The 17,973-nt window shown below is 44.7% G+C and overlaps 1 protein-coding gene across 11 annotated transcripts in view; it reads left to right on the forward strand.

Moving 5' to 3' along the window:
- Window positions 1-17,973, forward strand: part of FMNL1 (formin like 1) — a 107,218-nt gene that overhangs the window by 44,867 nt on the left and 44,378 nt on the right. For all 11 annotated transcript variants that reach the window (XM_053263157.1, XM_053263159.1, XM_053263158.1 and 8 more), the window contains 3 exons: window positions 8,024-8,107; window positions 10,568-10,641; window positions 17,887-17,970. In XM_053263157.1, coding sequence (XP_053119132.1) covers window positions 8,024-8,107; window positions 10,568-10,641; window positions 17,887-17,970 — 242 coding nt within the window. The remainder of the gene's footprint in view (window positions 1-8,023; window positions 8,108-10,567; window positions 10,642-17,886; window positions 17,971-17,973) is intronic.

The following is a 17,973-nucleotide window of genomic DNA, read 5'->3' on the forward strand; positions in this document are numbered from 1 at the left end:
TCCTAGGTCAGTTTTCCTACTTTAAAAAGCTGATTGAGATTTTTTTAAAAAAGATGCCCATTTTCATAATTAAACATACAAGCGGCACTATAGACAATTTTTTAAAAGTCTGACAGACTACCTGTCAACATGGAGGAGAGACAAAACTGAGTACTAAATTAGTATTCTTTTTGGAGACAACTACGTCTGTCATTTCCAATGTGAAAGCAGGGGAAATCCAGGAACATGGAAGCGGGGGAACCAAGCCAACTCATACTTTTCAAAATGTCTGTATGCACACAGGCAGTCGTTTTGAAGGAAGTTGTTGAAAGGGGTTTTAGAGAGCTATCACTTCTCCATGATACTGCACAGGCATGTGTTTTTTTTAATCCCACCATTAAAGTAAAGTGTGCCATTGAGTCAGTGTTGGCTCCTAGTGACCACAGGATTGTCTTTGGTAGAATACAGGAGGGGTTAACCATTGCCATTTCCCTCACAGTATGAGATGATGCCTTTCAGTATCTTCTTATATCACTGCTGCCCTATATAGTCTGGGAAACATACCAGCGGGGATTCGAGCCGGCAACCTCTGGCTTGCTAGTCAGGTCATTTCCCCACTGTGCCATTAGGTGGCTATTATCCCTCTATTACCTCTGGTCAAAAGTAAAACCTGCCAATCCTGTTTGACTAGAGAGGAAAGTGGGATGAGTGTCCACACCAACACGAGCAGCCATTTCCTCTTTCAAACTGCCTTCAGCTCTCCTGCAAAAACAAGCAATCCTTTGTCTCCAGCCGGAGAGAACCAGGGAAGAGAGCTACTCTCTCCCCATCTTCCCATCACAGGACCCAGGAATGAGCTGTTCAAAGACAGGGTCACTTCTCAGCACAAGCTGCTGTCAGAAAGACACATGTGAAAAGATGGCACCCATTCATGCTGTGAAACTATATATTTCTCAGCTAATAAAGGAACAGGCTTGTGAATGACGCTGAGAAGACAGAAGAAGGGGAGAGAAGTGACTCACTGTGGGCTGTTGCAGATGTCTGTGAGGAATTCAGCCCTTCACAGATCCACTAAGACAGTTCTGCCGCAGGGGGGTGAGGCGTCTGAAATAGAAACCTTTGGCAATCTGAAGGTGTGTGCTGAGCAAGTGGGCAGTGGGGAAGAAGGAGGAAGCCACCTCCCAAACTCCCTCTTCGGTCCTGGAGTGAAAACAGCCTGGCTGCAGGGGCCTTGTGAATCCAGGCCCACTAGGGTCTGTCGTGACTCACAGCAAATGCAGTCGAGTGACAGGCGAGGGGGGAAAGTCAGCCTCCACTTTTGCAGCTTGAATTGTGTAGGAGTGGCAGGGAATGTATGTGCGAGTGTATGACCTTTTCTTCTTGCAGGTGTTTGGCTTGTTCAGATATACATGCATCTGCGGAGCCAAATGAAAGGAATAGATATGAGACTCTTGCTAGAAAATTGGGCTTATCTTGAAGCGGGGGTGGGGAGATCAAGTGTGGATCAGCGAGAAAGTGAGAGACTCTATCGAGGCAGCCTTCATATGAGGCAAGGAGATGTGGCTGCCTCAGGGAACAGATTTTGGGTGCTGTGAACGGAAGCAGAGAGGGAAAGGGATTTGACCCATGGGGCGCAGTACAACCAGAAGCTCTCCTGTGCAAGCCCCATTCAGATGAACAGAGATGGTGGAAGTGCATGTTGGTTTTGACACTTTGGACCGGGAAGGCAGCAGCCCTTCTTGGTGACAAAACCAAAGTGTCAGGTGAGGCTGGGGGGGCGGGGGTGGGGAAAGCAGCAGATTTTGTTTATTTAAAATGTATATCCCCATTTTTGCACAAGGGGCTACTAGATTATGATGATACAATTTGGATGCCATCTTTCTCCTATCATGAAACCCCAGAGGAGCTTACATGAGATTATACAGATGATCTATACACAGTCCTAATTCCAGTTGTGTCTCAAAGACAAGTAATACCAGTTGCAGGGGAGCAGCAGCAGGAGGGAGGGCATGCCCTTGGCTCTTGCCTGTGGGCTTCCCAGAGGCACCTGGTGAGCCACTTTGGGGAAACAGGATGCTGGATTAGATAGGCCTTGGGCCTGATCCAGCAGGGCTGTTCTTAAGTATGTTCTTAAGAACTAAAAGTGCATAACTCCAGTGAGTGAGTCCAGTCAGAGACTACATCTTGTCCCGTGTGTAATGTGTTTATATGCCGCAGCAGCGTTAAGGGATTATGCATACAGGTGGTGGCTTAGAAAACATTTATCCATTTTAACACTGAGGATGACCATCTCTAGTTCAAAAGACAAGCAGTGAATCCATAGCAGAGAGCTCAAAATCCCCATGCAGAGCAAATCTCCCAAAAGTTCTCACTGTCACAAAATGTAATGATGGCTACTAGCACATGGCCTTAAAAGGGGGTTAGACAAATAAATTGAGAAGAGGTCTGTTGCTGGCTACTTATATTATTATTATTATTATTATTATTATTATTATTATTATTATTATTTCAATTTCTATACCGCCCTTCCAAAAATGGCTCAGGGCGGTTTACACAGAGAAATAACAAATAAATAATATGGCTCCCTGTCCCCAAGGGGCTCACATTCTAAAACGAAACATAAGATAGACACCAGCAACAGTCACTGGAAGTACTGTGCTGGGGGTGGATAGGGCCAGTTACTCTCCCCCTGCTAAATAAAGAGAATCATCACAGTAAAAGGTGCCTCTCTGCCCAGTTAGCAGGGGCATTTGTTTGTTATCCATCTTATTTGTTTGTTATTTCTCTGTAAACTGCCCTGAGCCATTTTTGGAAGGGCAGTATAGAAATCGAATTACTACTACTACTACTACTACTACTACTACTACTACTACTACTATTATTATTATTTATTAGTCATGATGGCTATGTGCTGTATCCAGGTTCAGAGACAGTACTCTAAATATCAACAGTGAGAATGGACTATTTGCCTTCATGTTCTGCTTCTAGGCTTTCTAGAGGCACCTGGTCAGTCACTGTGGGAAATGGGATACTGGACCAGAGGAAATTCTGGTCTGATCCAGCAGGGCTTTTCTTATGTAATAGGAGGCAGCCCTCCCACACAGCATGCACAATTGTCTCTCGTACCCTGACTGATCAATGTATCAAATGTATATTCTGCTTCCAGTATGTACACATCCGCACACATGGAAGCACACCCATCCTGCTATCTCTTGCACTCAGGGGTGTAGCAAGGTTGGAGTGGGCCCAGAGACAAGATTTTAAAATGCTCCCCCCCCCCACCCACTGAAGCTCAGCTCATGAAGTAAAGAAATCTTAAATCAGGCTCAATAGTGGTAACAAAAAGCAGAGTAAAATTTAAAATTTATATAAAACCTATGTGCCACAATAGAACATCATCCTAAATTATTTTTTTAAAGGTTTTGTAAATTGTGGATGATGCAAGTTATTTAATGTTACTAGAGAAAGACATGCTGTTCTGGTAGCTCCAAGTCTTAACGCTCACATCCATTTCGGAGGATGAATACAACTGAAGGAAGCCTGGGCGGGTGCGCGGCTGGGGGAGTCAGTCATGTGACTTGCCTCTGGGAGGGCCCCCCAAGGCAGTGGGCCCCCAGACAACTGTCTCCCCTTGCCCTATTATAGTTACGCCCCTGCTTGTACCCTCTCATTCATGTACCCACACATCCCCACCCCTCCGCATGCATTCTCACCTGCATCTGTCCCACCTGGTAGTTGCCCCTGGCAGCATCTTCAGCCTTCTTTTCCTCTGGGCTGTGGAGTGCTGCCTTCTGCTGCTGTGAGCCTGGCCAGCAGCAGATTCAGGCCTCATTAGGGCAAGCCTTCTGGATGAGGCTGGGTTGCCTAGGGCCGTTGCTAACAGCAGTCGCGTGGCAGGTCAAGCAGGCTGGGCTAGGGCCAAGCCAGAGCCATTACAGCAAAGCCACCTTAAAGCACTGCCACTTGAGACGGGGCTACGATCACATCATCAAGACAAGCAAGCAGACTGCTAGGCTTGGCTGTGGTGGCCACTTTAAACAGCCCTATCAGCGGTATATTGCCCCCCCCCCAACCCGCTGCTGACCCCGCTTTGCCTCCTGCCACAAATTCATTTCAGATTTTATGCACGAGCATTCGCAACCTCCTGCAAATATATAAATAATTGGGGGACACCAACCACAAGCATTTACCACTAGAAAAACAAAACCCCTCCTCTGGCAACTGGCTGCAAATCTGAAAAGAAGAAAAAACAGCTGGACCAAGTTGGTAGCTTTCTGCTTCGCTGGCAACTGTAATGAATTCTGTGAATCAGCCCCCAGAATTTGCCATATCAGATAGAACATTAGTTCAAAATTCCAAAGACTAGCCATGCAAAGCTGTTATAATGGCCACTTACAAAAAATACAATCAATGTGTTACTTTCAGGTGCCACACAGTGTTGTTTTGCACTAATTTTAAAGGGTCTCCTTGGACGTAGTAAGTTTTTAAAAAAATTAACACTGGTGCTATTTCAGATTAAAAACTCCCCAAGGGATTTTTCACACGGTAGGCTTTATCACAAGTTTACTGCGAGGCTATATTTGTGAGTTCAAAATTGCCTCCCCAAACCAATGCAACCTGGATATAAATTGGACTATACTCTAAGGCACAATGAAAAGCCTGAATCGTGTGTGAAGTTGCTCCCCGATAGCTCACAGGGACTTTGTGGTAAATCTGGCCGATATGTGAATGCACACCCTCTATTCCGGAGGAGAAGCAAGCTAAAAGCCCTGTGTGAAAAACGCCTGTGTGAAAAACGCCCATGTGAAATTGAGTTGGTTCAGTCACCACATAATGACTACTGTACAAGTGAGTATAAGGTTCTGTCAGCACTGCAAACATATTGGGTTTGTACTGCTTTAACTAGTCACCTTAAGTGGCGCAGCAGGGAAATGCTTGACTAATAAGCAGAAGGTTGCTGGTTTGAATCCCTGCTGGGATGTTTCCCAGACTATGGGAAACACCTATATCGGGCAGCAGCGATATGGGAAGGTGTTGAAAGGCATCATCTCATACTGTGCAGGAGGAGGCAATGGTAAACCCCTCCTGTATTCTACCAAAAGAAAACCACAGGGCTCTGTGGGTGCCAGGAGTTTAAATTGACTTGATGGCACACTTTACCTTTACCGTACTGCTTAACCTGGCCTGGCTCTCCCCTCCACTGGAGAATCTTGGGAATTGAAGTTTGATGGGGTAGTGAGATCTCTGCAGGGGCGTAGCAATTTTGGAGTGGGCCCAGAGACACGATTTTAAAGTGCCCCCCCCCCACTGAAGCTCAGCTCATGAAGTAAAGAAATCTTAAATTTCTAGAAAGGCTGAATAGTGGTAACAAATATATATATATATATCTCCTATGTGCCACAAATAGAACATCATCGTAAATTATTTTTAAAATTATTGTCATGTGACTTGCCACTGGGCCCACAGACAACTGTCTCCCCTTGCCCTATTATAGTTACGCCCCTGGATCTCTGTCAAGTCCCCTAGGCCTTATGTTCTCCAAGGAACTGGCTAAACCTGAAGCCTTTTCACCCAAATTGCATTCTTTTGTTTTTTTAATTGAAAATGAATCTGATGTTATGGAGCCTACTGTGAAGTTTGCTTCTATTTGGTCTAATTGTTGCTTCTTCTGATACTTTTCTTTATTGTCATGAGCAAAAAATTGAAGTTTTTTTTGTGTAAACAACCATGTGCATGTGTGTAAACGTGTGCATTTTGGAATAATCATCACCATTTTCTTTTGGAGATGAAAGAGAGATGTGCATGAATGTTTCGGCTGGGCGGGGAGCAGTACCTTTAAGCATGAGTAAAGCAGGTCCTTACCTGCTCCTCCGCCGCTTTTGCGGGTGTGGCGCTGAACCACTCAGAAGTCTGCGCGTGGCCGTGGGGTTTCGCCCAGCAGCCTGCGTGTGGAGGCCATGTGCATCCCACCACCACGTGCAGGCTGCTGAGTGAAGCTCCGTGGCTATGCGCAGACTTCTGAGCGGCGCAGTGCAGCACCTGGGAAAGTGGCAGGGCACTGGAGGAGCAGTTAAAGACCTGCTTTACTCATGTTTAAGGGTGCTGCTCCTCGCCCTGCCGAAACGATTCAGTGGGCTGCACCGAATCGATTTGTGCACATCCCTAAAATGCAGTTTTATTGCTTTCTAAAATAAAGTGAGTTTTTTTAAGGACGACAACAAGAAGGGGAGATATATTGTGCCTTTGGCTTCCTCACAGAACTGCCATTTCCAAAATTCCTTGAGGGGTGGCATTTTAAATCCTCCTCTGTAGGGTTTACATCTTGGAATTGCCATTAGCCTTGCATTAAAAAGTATGTGTCGTATGGTGCAAATTGTAGGTTAACTTTTGGTTGTTTTTTTAAAACTATCTTACCTAATGAATGGTTCAGGGAATAAACTAGGGGGAAGAAAGATCAACAGACAGTACACAGTCTCTGTTGCGCAACACTGTGTGATGTTGTGGAGGAAGAATGGTGCAACAGAATTATTATGGGAAGGGTGAGGGCTAACTTCTTGCAAAGGACCAGAAAGCAGAAGGAACTGATCTCTATATTCCTAGTCTGGGGTGGATGGGGCATGGAACCAGCCATAGTTTAAGACATTTCTTTCAAAAACTCCTCCCATGAACCAAATTATGCATCTGTGATAAGTTGATGCGTAATGGAGAAATATTTGCATGACATATTTGCACGCTATTGTGGGCTTTAAACAACAATTATTGCCCCATGTGGTATTTGAGAGTGCATGGTTTTGTGTTCTGTTTTGCCATTGGCTGAGATGCACCCCTGGTGGGGTGTGGGGGAGTACAGGTGAAACTCGGAAAATTAGAATATCGTGCAAAAGTCCATTAATTTCAGTAATGCAAATTAAAAGGTGAAACTGATATATGAGACAGACGCATTACATGCAAAGCGAGATAAGTCAAGCCTTAATTTGTTATAATTGTGATGATCATGGCGTACAGCTCATGAAAACCCCAAATCCACAATCTCAGAAAATTAGAATATTACATGGAACCAAGAAGACAAGGATTGAAGAATAGAACAATATCGGACCTCTGAAAAGTATACAGTGTACTGTGCTTGATTGGCCAGCAAACTCGCCTGACCTGACCCCATAGAGAATCTATGGGGCATTGCCAAGAGAAGGATGAGAGACATGAGACCAAACAATGCAGAATTGCTGAAGGCCGCTAATGAAGCATCCTGGTCTTCCATAATACCTCATCAGTGCCACAGGCTGATAGCATCCATGCCACGCCGCATTGAGGCAGTAATTGCTGCAAAGGGGCCCAAACCAAGTACTGAATACATATGCATGCTTATACTTTTCAGAGGTCTGATATTGTTCTATTCTTCAATCCTTGTCTTCTTGGTTCCATGTAATATTCTAATTTTCTGGGATTGTGGATTTGGGGTTTTCATGAGCTGTACGCCATGATCATCACAATTATAACAAATTAAGGCTTGACTTATCTCGCTTTGCATGTAATGCGTCTGTCTCATATATCAGTTTCACCTTTTAATTTGCATTACTGAAATTAATGGACTTTTGCACGATATTCTAATTTTCCGATTTTCACCTGTATGTGCATAACAGCTAAGACCCCCAAGGACTGCAGTATCCCCAATGAGAGCATACATGCACCATGTACAGTAACAGTCTTAGGCACTGGGGTGTCTTCTAGAGGGTTACTTTCTGTTTGCATGCATGCCCCCTTTCATCTTTTTTGCAGTTCAATTTAAATATGACTAGGAAGTGCCTGTGTTTGCCCAGTAATGGCAGTTTGCTAAGTTTTGGGTCCAGAAACAGCAGTGGTGTTAGACTGGGAGTTGTCCACTCAGCATCCTCTGCACGGCCAGACAGATGTACCATTCATCTGACAGGTGAACCAGCCCTGCATGCGTGTTCTCATTTTGGAAGCAATTGCTTGAAATTCCTCCATTTAATGAAAACTGTGCTGATTCCTCCTCCTTGTACCCCTTCTGTTTCTCCTCCCACAGGAACGGTTCCAGGTCAAGAACCCACCTTCTGCTTACATCCAAAAACTAAAGAGCTATCTGGACACAGGTGGATTTGGCGGAAAGGTGACATCTAATTGGCTTATACAATTATGATTATATACTGCTTTCTCTGCTGGTTCCCTCTCCTCATTTTTCCTTCTCATCTCTGCTGTTCCCCCTCACTGGAAACTGTTGCATAAAGGTGCAAATCGTTTGCAGGAGATTTTTTAAATTTTTTAAAAAATAATCCTAACTTGGCGACCTCTTGACCCACAGCCAACCCTGCTAACTGGGCAAAGAAGCACTTTTTCTTATATTTAGCCAGGAGACAACCACTGCTATTCAACCCAGCATAATGTTCCCCCATTGACTGTTGCTAGTGTCTCTCCGTCTCCCTTGTGTTTCTTTTTAGGTTGTTGATTCTATTGAATCTATGATTTTTATCTGTTGATTCTAGCAACTATTTTCTTAGTCTTTTTCTCATTCCTTTTGCTGTGTCAACTGCTTTGTGAACCTGCTGTTAAGTGGTATGCGAATATTCTTGATAATAATCATAACAACAATTAACATGAGGTTAACTGTGAAATGCATCTTTTCCCTGCTTTTCTTCCAAAATGTGAATGTTAGGGATGTGCATGGAACTGGCACCTGCAGGGAGTAGATATCTTTAAGGATGGGGGAGGGTGCTATTCCCCCTCCCGCCGCATTTCCCCCGCTGGAGCTGTCTTTTAAAATGGTCCGGAGGGGCGTCAGTGTACCTCCTTGCCACCCCAGTGCCTCCTCGGAGTGGAAGTGCCTGGTGCACATGCGCACATCTGTGAAAGGGCCTCCGAACCAGTTCGTGCACATCCCTGGTGAATTTCTGTTTTGACAAAAGATAGACAATGCATATGCAGTTGGGTCCAGTTCAGCGGACGAGGCCTTTTTGGTTCCTGTGCCAGAGGTCGACACCATTGGGCATCTGCTGAGGCCCACAAGCTGGCAGGGGCCTACTGCTGACCCCCTCAGAGTTACCAAGCCCTATTGCTGCTCCTCCCCCTTGCTGTTGCTGCCTGTTCAGCTACCCGTTCTAAGTGAGTGAGGAGCAGCAGGAATGAGGAGGAGCACGGGCACCCACCCCTCACTCCCTTTGGGCAGTAGTGGGCTCAGAGGGAGAGGCCAAGCAAATGAGCAGCTGACCAGAAGGAGCAGGGTCCACTGCAGACCTCCTGCCCATGGGCCCCCAAACCTGGAGCCAACTCTAGTAATTACAGTTTTGCACTCTGTTGTTGAATCCACATTTTTGGAAGATTTGCAGTGCCATAGAAAACTTGTAGTAAGCCACGCAGACTTCAGTTTTGCGTAGATTGAACCGTGGCATGCAAAACTGATTTCTGGCCAGTGGTCTAGAGATGCCATTAGGATTGAGCGCGGCACAGTCTGGTAGTGTGCAAAGGGCCTGGCCAGCCATGATGGTTGTACAGACTGGCCCTCAGGCTTGTGCTGGTGTGGCCAGTTTGCAAAACATACTTAATTTGTGGCAGTCTACATTTGTATGTCAAAAGGGGCTGAGAGTGGGGGCTGTGTGTTTGGGGGGGTGGGGGAAATCGCATCGCAATAGAGCCTACATTTAAGGAGCAAAACATGCATGCAACGCCATTGGTTGTGAATGACACAGATGCACTTAAATGACTTGGTATCCCTACAGTTAAACACAAGACCTCTATGGTCCAAATTGAATTTCTAGAATGTGAATCATGACATTTATTTGAGTAGCTGTCTTTGTTTTGGGCATGTGTCCCAACTGCATTTAGTGCTGATGGTTTTGTCTTTTGGTTAGGCTCCAAGTTAGCAACTCCACTGCGTGCACTTATCCAGAGGAAACAAACCCTGAGAGTAGCATTGCCTCTGGAACTTCTCGCTGCCCAAGGAAATGGGGAACACTTCACCGGGCATTCATAAGATATCGTGCTTGGGTGTTGCTTTTGCTAAAGGTTGCTACTCTTTGCTGTTGCTGCCTGTTCACCTTGCCGTTTCTGACTGAACAAGCAGCTACAGAAGTAAGGAGAAAGAGCAGCCCATCTCTTCTCCTCTTACTTTCTCTCCCTGAGTGGGCAGTAGTGCGGATTGGGCCCATAGGCAGCAGGCAAGCAAATGAGAAGTGATGACTGCAGCAAGGAGGAGTGAGCCTATTCAGGGAGGGAGCCCTGTTGTGGGCATTTTGCCCAAGGGCCCTCCTAAAGCCTGGTGTTGTCACTAGCTACAACATTGAACTGATCTGCTTGCCTGCCTGCCTGCAGTAAATAGGGAAGCAGCAATTGGCAAAGGATTGCACCCCCCACTTCACAGCATCTGGACGAAACCTGACTATTTAACTGTGCATGTGCTATTTGCAATTTCTGATGTCACGTGTGTGTGTTTTGAACTAAACCTGGGTTCTTTGGGGACTTCAAAAGCGACATCTTCTGGCTATTAGAGAGAATGTTGGTAAGAACTATCAATTGTACGCCGCTCTGACTTGTGAGGGAGTTTTGTGTTGCTTTTTACTTTACTTTCTCCATCCAGTTTAAGAGGCGAGTTCAAGAGTCCACCCAGGTTCTTCGGGAGCTAGAGATATCGCTGAGGACAAATTATATTGGGTTAGTACCAATGGTCAATGCTATTCTTATCTGTCTACAGGTTAAGAATTTTCCCACTTGCCCACCCTAGCAGTCTACAATGTATACCATATTTTTTGCACACAGTCCCTGCCCATGGCAGGAGCCTGCACCTGCCTAGAACCTGCAGTTCAGGAGCTTCTCTGTTATAAGTAAATTAGAAAGCCCACACCCAGCTGTTCCCCCAAACATTCCTCTGCTAGCAATTGTATACTCTACTTTCCACACTTGCTGCTTGCTGAGAAGAAAACTGATGAGATGGCTGCTGCTTCCTTTGGGGGGAAGAAGGGCAAGAGAGCTTATCAGCTGCCTCCTTGTGCCTGTATGATCCAGGGATCCTCTAAAAATCTTCCACACCGCCCCCCCGGGAAAAACGCTTGAAACAGTCTCTGTGATTGTCTTGCTAGAAAGTCCCCACACCTATTTAAGTCCCCACACCATCCGCTTTCATTTGCAAAAAAATAACCCACGGGTTATTGATGAGAAAATACAGTAGTTCTTCTCCTCTTTCTCTGGCTTGGAGGAGCTTGTGGGTCTGTAACCATTTTGACTGCTACTTTGGACAATCTCCTAGCCTGGTGGTGAAGGTGGTCCTCCAAAAAAATTTCTAACAATAATTAGTGTGTGCAGTTTTTTGTTTTCAAATTGAGAATTTCATTGTGCTGATTTTTATACCAAAAACCTCTATCTATCTGACTGACTGACTGAATTTGTAGAATTTGTATACTGCCTTTCATTAAAACAATTCCAAGGCAGTTCAGACAAAAATTAAAAACAACACTATAAAATTGACACAGTTGAAATATTAAGCTAAAATATAAAACAAATCTGACTAAAAAGTTTTAAAATACAAACAAAAGAACTGTACAAAATACAAAGAAGCAGCTGTAGAGAAAATCATATAAAAGCCTGGGTAAAAAGCCAAGATTTAACACGCTTTCTAAAAATTGTGATGGGGACTGAGGAGCGAATAGCTACCGGGAGAGCATTCCAGAGTCTGGGAGCAGCAACAGAGAAGGCCCCGTCCCATGTGCGTGACAGCCGAGCCTCCCTCATTGTCAGTACCCAGAGCAGAGCCTCCTCAGATGACCTCGTCAAGCAGGCAGAAACCCTTGCGAGCAGGCAGTCCCTCAGGTATCCCAGGCCCAAACCGTTGAGGGATTTAAAAGACAAAACCAGCACCTTGAATTGGACCCAGAAACAAACTGGTAGGCAGTGCAGCTCTTTCAAAATGGGTGTGATGTGATCCCAACGGGCAGCTCCAGATAAAATCCTAGCTGCCACATTTTGCACTAGCTGCAGTTGCCGAGTAGAAGGGAAGCCCCATGTAGAGCGTGTTACAGTAATCCAGCTGTGACGTGACTAAGGCATGGGTAACTGTGGCCAGATCTGCCTGCCTGCCTGCCTGTCTATCTATCTATCTATCTATCTATCTATCTATCTATCTATCTATCTATCTATCTATCAATCATATTTCTATACCACCTCATATATACATTTCTAGGTGGTATACACAATTCAAGGTACAATATAAAAACAAAAACAAACAATTAAAACACTTTCACATAGTAAAACAATTAAAAACAGTTCATGGAGTAAAACAATTTCACAGAATAAAACAAACAGTTTAAAATGAATTTAGTTAAAAGCCAGAAAAAATAGGTTCTTTTAAGGGTCTTTTAAAAAGCAATCAGAGATGGAGAAGCTCTTATTTTGATAGGGAGTACATTCCAAAGCCTTGGGGCAGCCACAGAGAAGGCCCAGCCCTGAGTCACCACCAGACCAGCCAGCAAAACCCATAACTGGACCTCCTCAGATGATCTTAATAGGTGGCAGGGTTCATGACAAAGAAGACAGTCCCTTAAGGCATGTTAAAAACATGCCTTGCCAGCCAGAGCAGTGGAGTGGAGGGCATATTTTGAGCAGGAGCCAGAAGTGTTTCTGTAAGTGTGCAATGGATTCCCCCCCACCCCACCGCAATCTTACTTCCACCTACAGACCCTTGCATTGTGTTGGATTCTGCTCCAAAGAATCCCCCAAGCTGCAGGGGTGAAAGACTGTTGGACTTGAAAAGTGAATGCCTGGAAGCCCTCATGTGGCTTTTTGGAGCTGCCCTCCATTTGTATCATTACACTTAACCTTGTTTTAGTTCAGTTTCTAGTCCATCCTTTTCATTGGGCTCAAGGTGGGTTGTAATTTAAATAGGATGTACAGCATGTATTCAGCTGAAAATTTGAATAAGAAAGCTGCAACGTATGGTGAGAACTCGAAACCTCAAGGCAGATCAGTTTTTAAAAAATGTTTATAACACTCTTCCCAAACACCAGGACCTTGAGTGAATCTCCAGGTAGGAAGAGAGTTGTGCAGCTGCAAGGCGGCCACTAAAAATGCCTTTTGACATGACCTTGCTGTCCAGATTTGACGCCCAGATGGAGTAATCAAGTGGCTATCCTTGGGGCTTGTACAAATGATCTATTTTTGGCTTTTTAAACAATGGTAGCGATGTTTGCTTTGGTATGATCCTTCAGCAGTAGCATTAGAACCGTCCAGCAGAGTTACAACTGTCCCAATTTAACATAAGCTATTTTGCTGCCCTACATGAAAGCAACGCCCCCGCTTTTGCATCTGGATGTATTTGTGGTGGGAGTAGGAGGGACAGCTATTTGTTGTCCTTGAGGGTTTTCCAAGTTTCAGTCCCCTGTCCTGTTCTGTATGGTTACATTGAGAGAAGGGAAAGTGGTGCAGTCAAGAAAACCATGGAATGTGGGCGATGCACCTACTTTCACGCCAGATCTTTGGGATAAGAGAATTTGGGGCAGAGGATGGAGGAATTGGATTCCCCCCTTTCAAGAGTTTTCCCAGGTGAAGACTGTTTCCCTGCTGCATACAACTGAATGGAGACTTCTACTCTATTCCTTTGTGGTAAATGACTGCAGTTGGAAAAATGTGGAGGGGGGAAATTTCCCCCACACTTTGGTTCCTGTTACCCCCAAAGAAATCTGTGTTCCTGCTTGAGAGATTTTCAGTCAGCCTGAAGTTTGGGGAACTTTGCTACTGCAAACAACGCCCGCCCGCCCCCCGGTACTACTTATAGGGATGGGTAGGTTTTGAAAGTGGGCTGGTCCCCATGAAGGTCATGGGGTAAGTCTGTGTTTGGTGTCTTGCCTCAGGTGCTACAATACCTTGGGCCACCCTTGCAGGAGATATGTGCATTCCAGTGATGGGGAAGGGGAAGAATCTCTCTCTCGTTGCCACTGCCACCCTGACCCCCAGCACACTCGGAACCCTGGGCAGCCAAGATTCTAGAACAGAGGTAGAAACCATAAGGGTGGTGGGAGACTTTGCTACAGCCTCAGTGGTAGTGGTGGTGGTGGCTTTCACCAGAGAGGAGGAGCTTTAAGTGCTCTTTGCTTGAGTTTGGGGGAAAGCAGATGAGGTGCAGAATAAACGTGGGTTCCTGAGGATTGCGGGCTATACTGGGGGTCCAGTGGGAAGCCAATGGCAGGCGGCTGGGCTGAACTGTTGACTGCCATCCTTAATGTACGACTGAGGCCTGCACATTTTCCTCCTCGTTCCAGCTTACCTTAGCAATCCTCCTCCAATAATTACATGTTTTAACAACAATAACAAAAGTAGAACTGGAAAAACTAGACAAAAAGAAATAGAATGAATACATAATGCTCTTAACTTGCAATCTTCCCAAACAGCACAGTCAGTGTTTGTTCACGAGATGTTAATTGTTCGTGTGAACATCCATGTCAATATGGCTTTAGGCTAGCTAACTGGCCTGCCCCCTTTGGCAGTAGCCAAGCTGCCTGCAGTTACCCCCTTGCAGCACCCCCTTTCTTGGCCTGTATGAGCAACCTGAGGTTTGTGTCTGAGGTCTTGGCACTCTGTGGAGAAGGTGACCCCATCATGTTGGAGGCAGCAGCCGACACTATTAAGGACAGTGATTTATGCAGGCTAATTAACAGCTTAGGAGGGGAAGCATTTATCTCTCTAGATTGATTGCTTGCCAAGCAGTCAGAAAATAAAAGGGAACAGTAGAAGCCAGCATGCATAGGTCTTGTCAGCATTTTGTGACAAAATTTACTATTGTGCCTGATGCAGTACAATGAAGGAGCAAACTGTGCATTGAGGGGAAAGAACTACAGAGCTTGTGCTCCAGGAGATGCATTGCAGCCCTGTGAAAAGAGTGCCAGGCTGTTTTAACATGTGAATTGGTTTTTCCATTTGGCCTATGTCTGTAATTTGCATATAATACCTACAGTGGCCAGAATATATATGGAATTATAACATCATGCAGGACAGAATGTGGAAGAAGGAGAACAACAAATCCCCATCTAACCGGACATTTCTAGGAGCCTTAGTAAAAAAACAAAACCCTGAGACCTGAGCCTTGAAGATCTGAATCTCTCCATTGGCCCCAGGCTCAGGCATGATTCTTATGTTGCTTTTTAATGGGGTGAAGTCACTGTGTCTTTTTCCCCCTCTCTCATGGTGAGCACTTCCACAGGGGCCTACTCCACTGAAGTCCATGGATAGACAATCATGATCATCTTCAAGTGAAAATGTTGGGCTATAAATGCAGTATTTTCCAGATGTATATGTGAAAAAGATTCTGATTTTCTGTAGGGCCCTGTTCACAAGTGCAGCTCCAGAAAATGTACATGGATTACTAATTCCCATGTGAGAATTTCACATGGAGGTGCTCCTGTCATCTCTTTAAAAAGCTGTCCACACACTCCAGACATCTCTAAAACCCTGAACGTGCCACTGCCATAAGGTAGTACTAAAAGAGGCTTGCAGAATTTTCATTTTCAATAGATCTCAAAGTTGTTTATAAGTACCAGATCTCACCATGTGGAAAACTGTTCAGTAGAAACCATAAGCAGGGTGGTGGTGGTGGAGGAGGAGGAGGAGGAGGAAAGATCACCTGATGAGTTTATCATGTTAAAAATTAACATATGAAATGGGCTGTATTGGCCACAATTGCTTAAAAACAAATCCTCAAATAATAGCACAGGATGAAAAAGAAGACTGCAGATATATGCTAATTGTGTGGTCCTTTTGCTGCAGTAATAGAGTAGGTTTTCTTAAACTGCAAAATTTCAGGCACCAGGCAGTTTTTAGTCCTTATTGCTTTTGGCACAAGTTCTTGCTGCACTTTAATAAAGGATGAAATAGCCCAGACAACCTTATTTTTGATTCACAATATAAATAAATGTTTGGGGGGGGGATTGACCATGAATATCACTGAGCACAACAGAGGGCGGGCGGGCAGGAAAGGAGAGAAGACAAGAGAGCATGCCAGCATGGCCTAGTGGATATGATGTGAGACTTGCATTCAAAAGTCCCTCTTCAGTTATGAAGCCTTGGGTAGCTTCGGTTTCATCCCTCTCTTTCATCAGTGATTTAGAAATTGAAGTGGGGGCAGAGGAAGCCTTGCAAATAGGTCCAGAAAAGCTGTTTTTAACTAACCTAGCCCAGCTTTGCCAGCAAACCTAGGTAAGTCTTTGTGGGATATCACCAGCCTGGGGAAATTAATCCCTTCTTTAGATTAGAAACACTTTCTCTTCTAGCCTATGCGTCAATCCCTACACTAGCTTCGTGTTCACTCCCATATCCAACTCAAGTTTCTTACCTTGTGTCCTCCATGGCCTGGCCCGCTTTCTCTCCACTTGTGTATCCTGACACACCCCTGCCTGTGATCTTTGTCCATCCTGTTCCATCACCCTTAGCTATCTGAAGGTCTCCTCCTGTTCCTTCAAGTGATGTCACCCCTTCTCCCTTGCTGTCCCTTATGTTTGGAACCACCTCCCAGAATGCCTCTGTGATGCCATCTCCCTCCCTCCCTCCTCAAAACCCATTTCCCACCTGAAGTCTTTCACACAGCACCCTAGCCCCATACTAATACATAAGTAAGCCTGTCTATATAGTTGAAACAGCATATTCTTCCCCTTCATATCCTTCTTTGCTTTCCTCATCCTTTGTTTACCCTGTGACCATTTTCTAGATTATAAGGCCCTCTGGATAATGACTTGTGCTCTTATTCTCTGTAAAGTGCCATGTATGAATGCAACATTAATCATCATCATCATCATCACCATCAGCCAATTACAAAAAGCAGCATTACTGGGAACAGCCTATATTCTGCGATGATATCTATAATAATAATAATCTGGTCTGTGACCGCAATAAACATACTACTACTACTACTACTACTACTACTACTACTAACAGCAACAACATTGATAATAAAATTCAGCCATCCCAGGTCCTTGGGAAGGACTCAATGTCTAGATAAAACAAACTAGTCAATAACACCTGTCTGACTGTGTAAACAACAACAACAATAATAATAATCAACTTTGTTAGCTGCCCCATAACAAATTGTTCTCTGGGCGGCTCACAACAGAGGATTAAAACATACAATAAAAAACACAGAACACATTAAATCATAACAGACAAAAAAGAATTATGCTATAATAAAAACACACATAAATAACAATTGCCTAAGCAGGGTTTCTTAACCTTGGGCCCCCAGATGTTGTTGGACTACAACTCCCATCATCAGCCACAAAGGCCATGTCTGGTGATGATGGGAGATGTAGTCCAACAACATCTGGGGGCCTGAGGTTAAGAAACCCTGGCCTAGAGATCTTACTTGCCACAGATAAGTAACCAATAGGCTATTTACAAGCTTGACATAGTTTAGTCCTCACAGGACTGTACCAAAACACAGTAGTGCAGCTCAGGAAGCTTTGCATGCTCCTCTACCCCGAATCCTCTCTCCAGGTGGAAGGATAGCATGTTGGGGAAGGGACTGTAGAGTAGCTTTCTCACTGATGCGCTAACTTCCAGTGTGCAGGGTTGTAAAATATGCTTTTTCTGAAATGATTCCTGGTTCACATCTGTAACATGGGGCTGACAATAAGCATCCAACAAGATATGCCATGAGGAAAAATGAGAAAAGGATGCTGTTTACTAAAACTGCTGCAAAATGATTAATGGTATGACAGCCATAAGGGAAAAGATAGAGATGTCTGTCTCTGTCCTGATAAAACAAGCATGAGAATGTATAAATGCAAATACAAGTGTAATAAACTTGTATATACAAGAATAAAATCAAAATCAAAATAAATAAGTGTTGAAGAAAGGCAGGTGTGCTGCTCTTTCATTCTGGAAAAAACGAGTGTGTTTTCTCTTCCCCTCCCTCATCACCAGCTGGGTCCAGGAGTTTCTGAATGAAGAGAACAAGGGTCTGGAAGTGTTGGTGGACTACCTTGCCTTTGCTCAGTGCTCTGTCACGTA

The sequence above is a fragment of the Hemicordylus capensis genome, chromosome 6 (assembly GCF_027244095.1).
Source record: "Hemicordylus capensis ecotype Gifberg chromosome 6, rHemCap1.1.pri, whole genome shotgun sequence".
NCBI classification, from domain to species: domain Eukaryota; kingdom Metazoa; phylum Chordata; class Lepidosauria; order Squamata; family Cordylidae; genus Hemicordylus; species Hemicordylus capensis.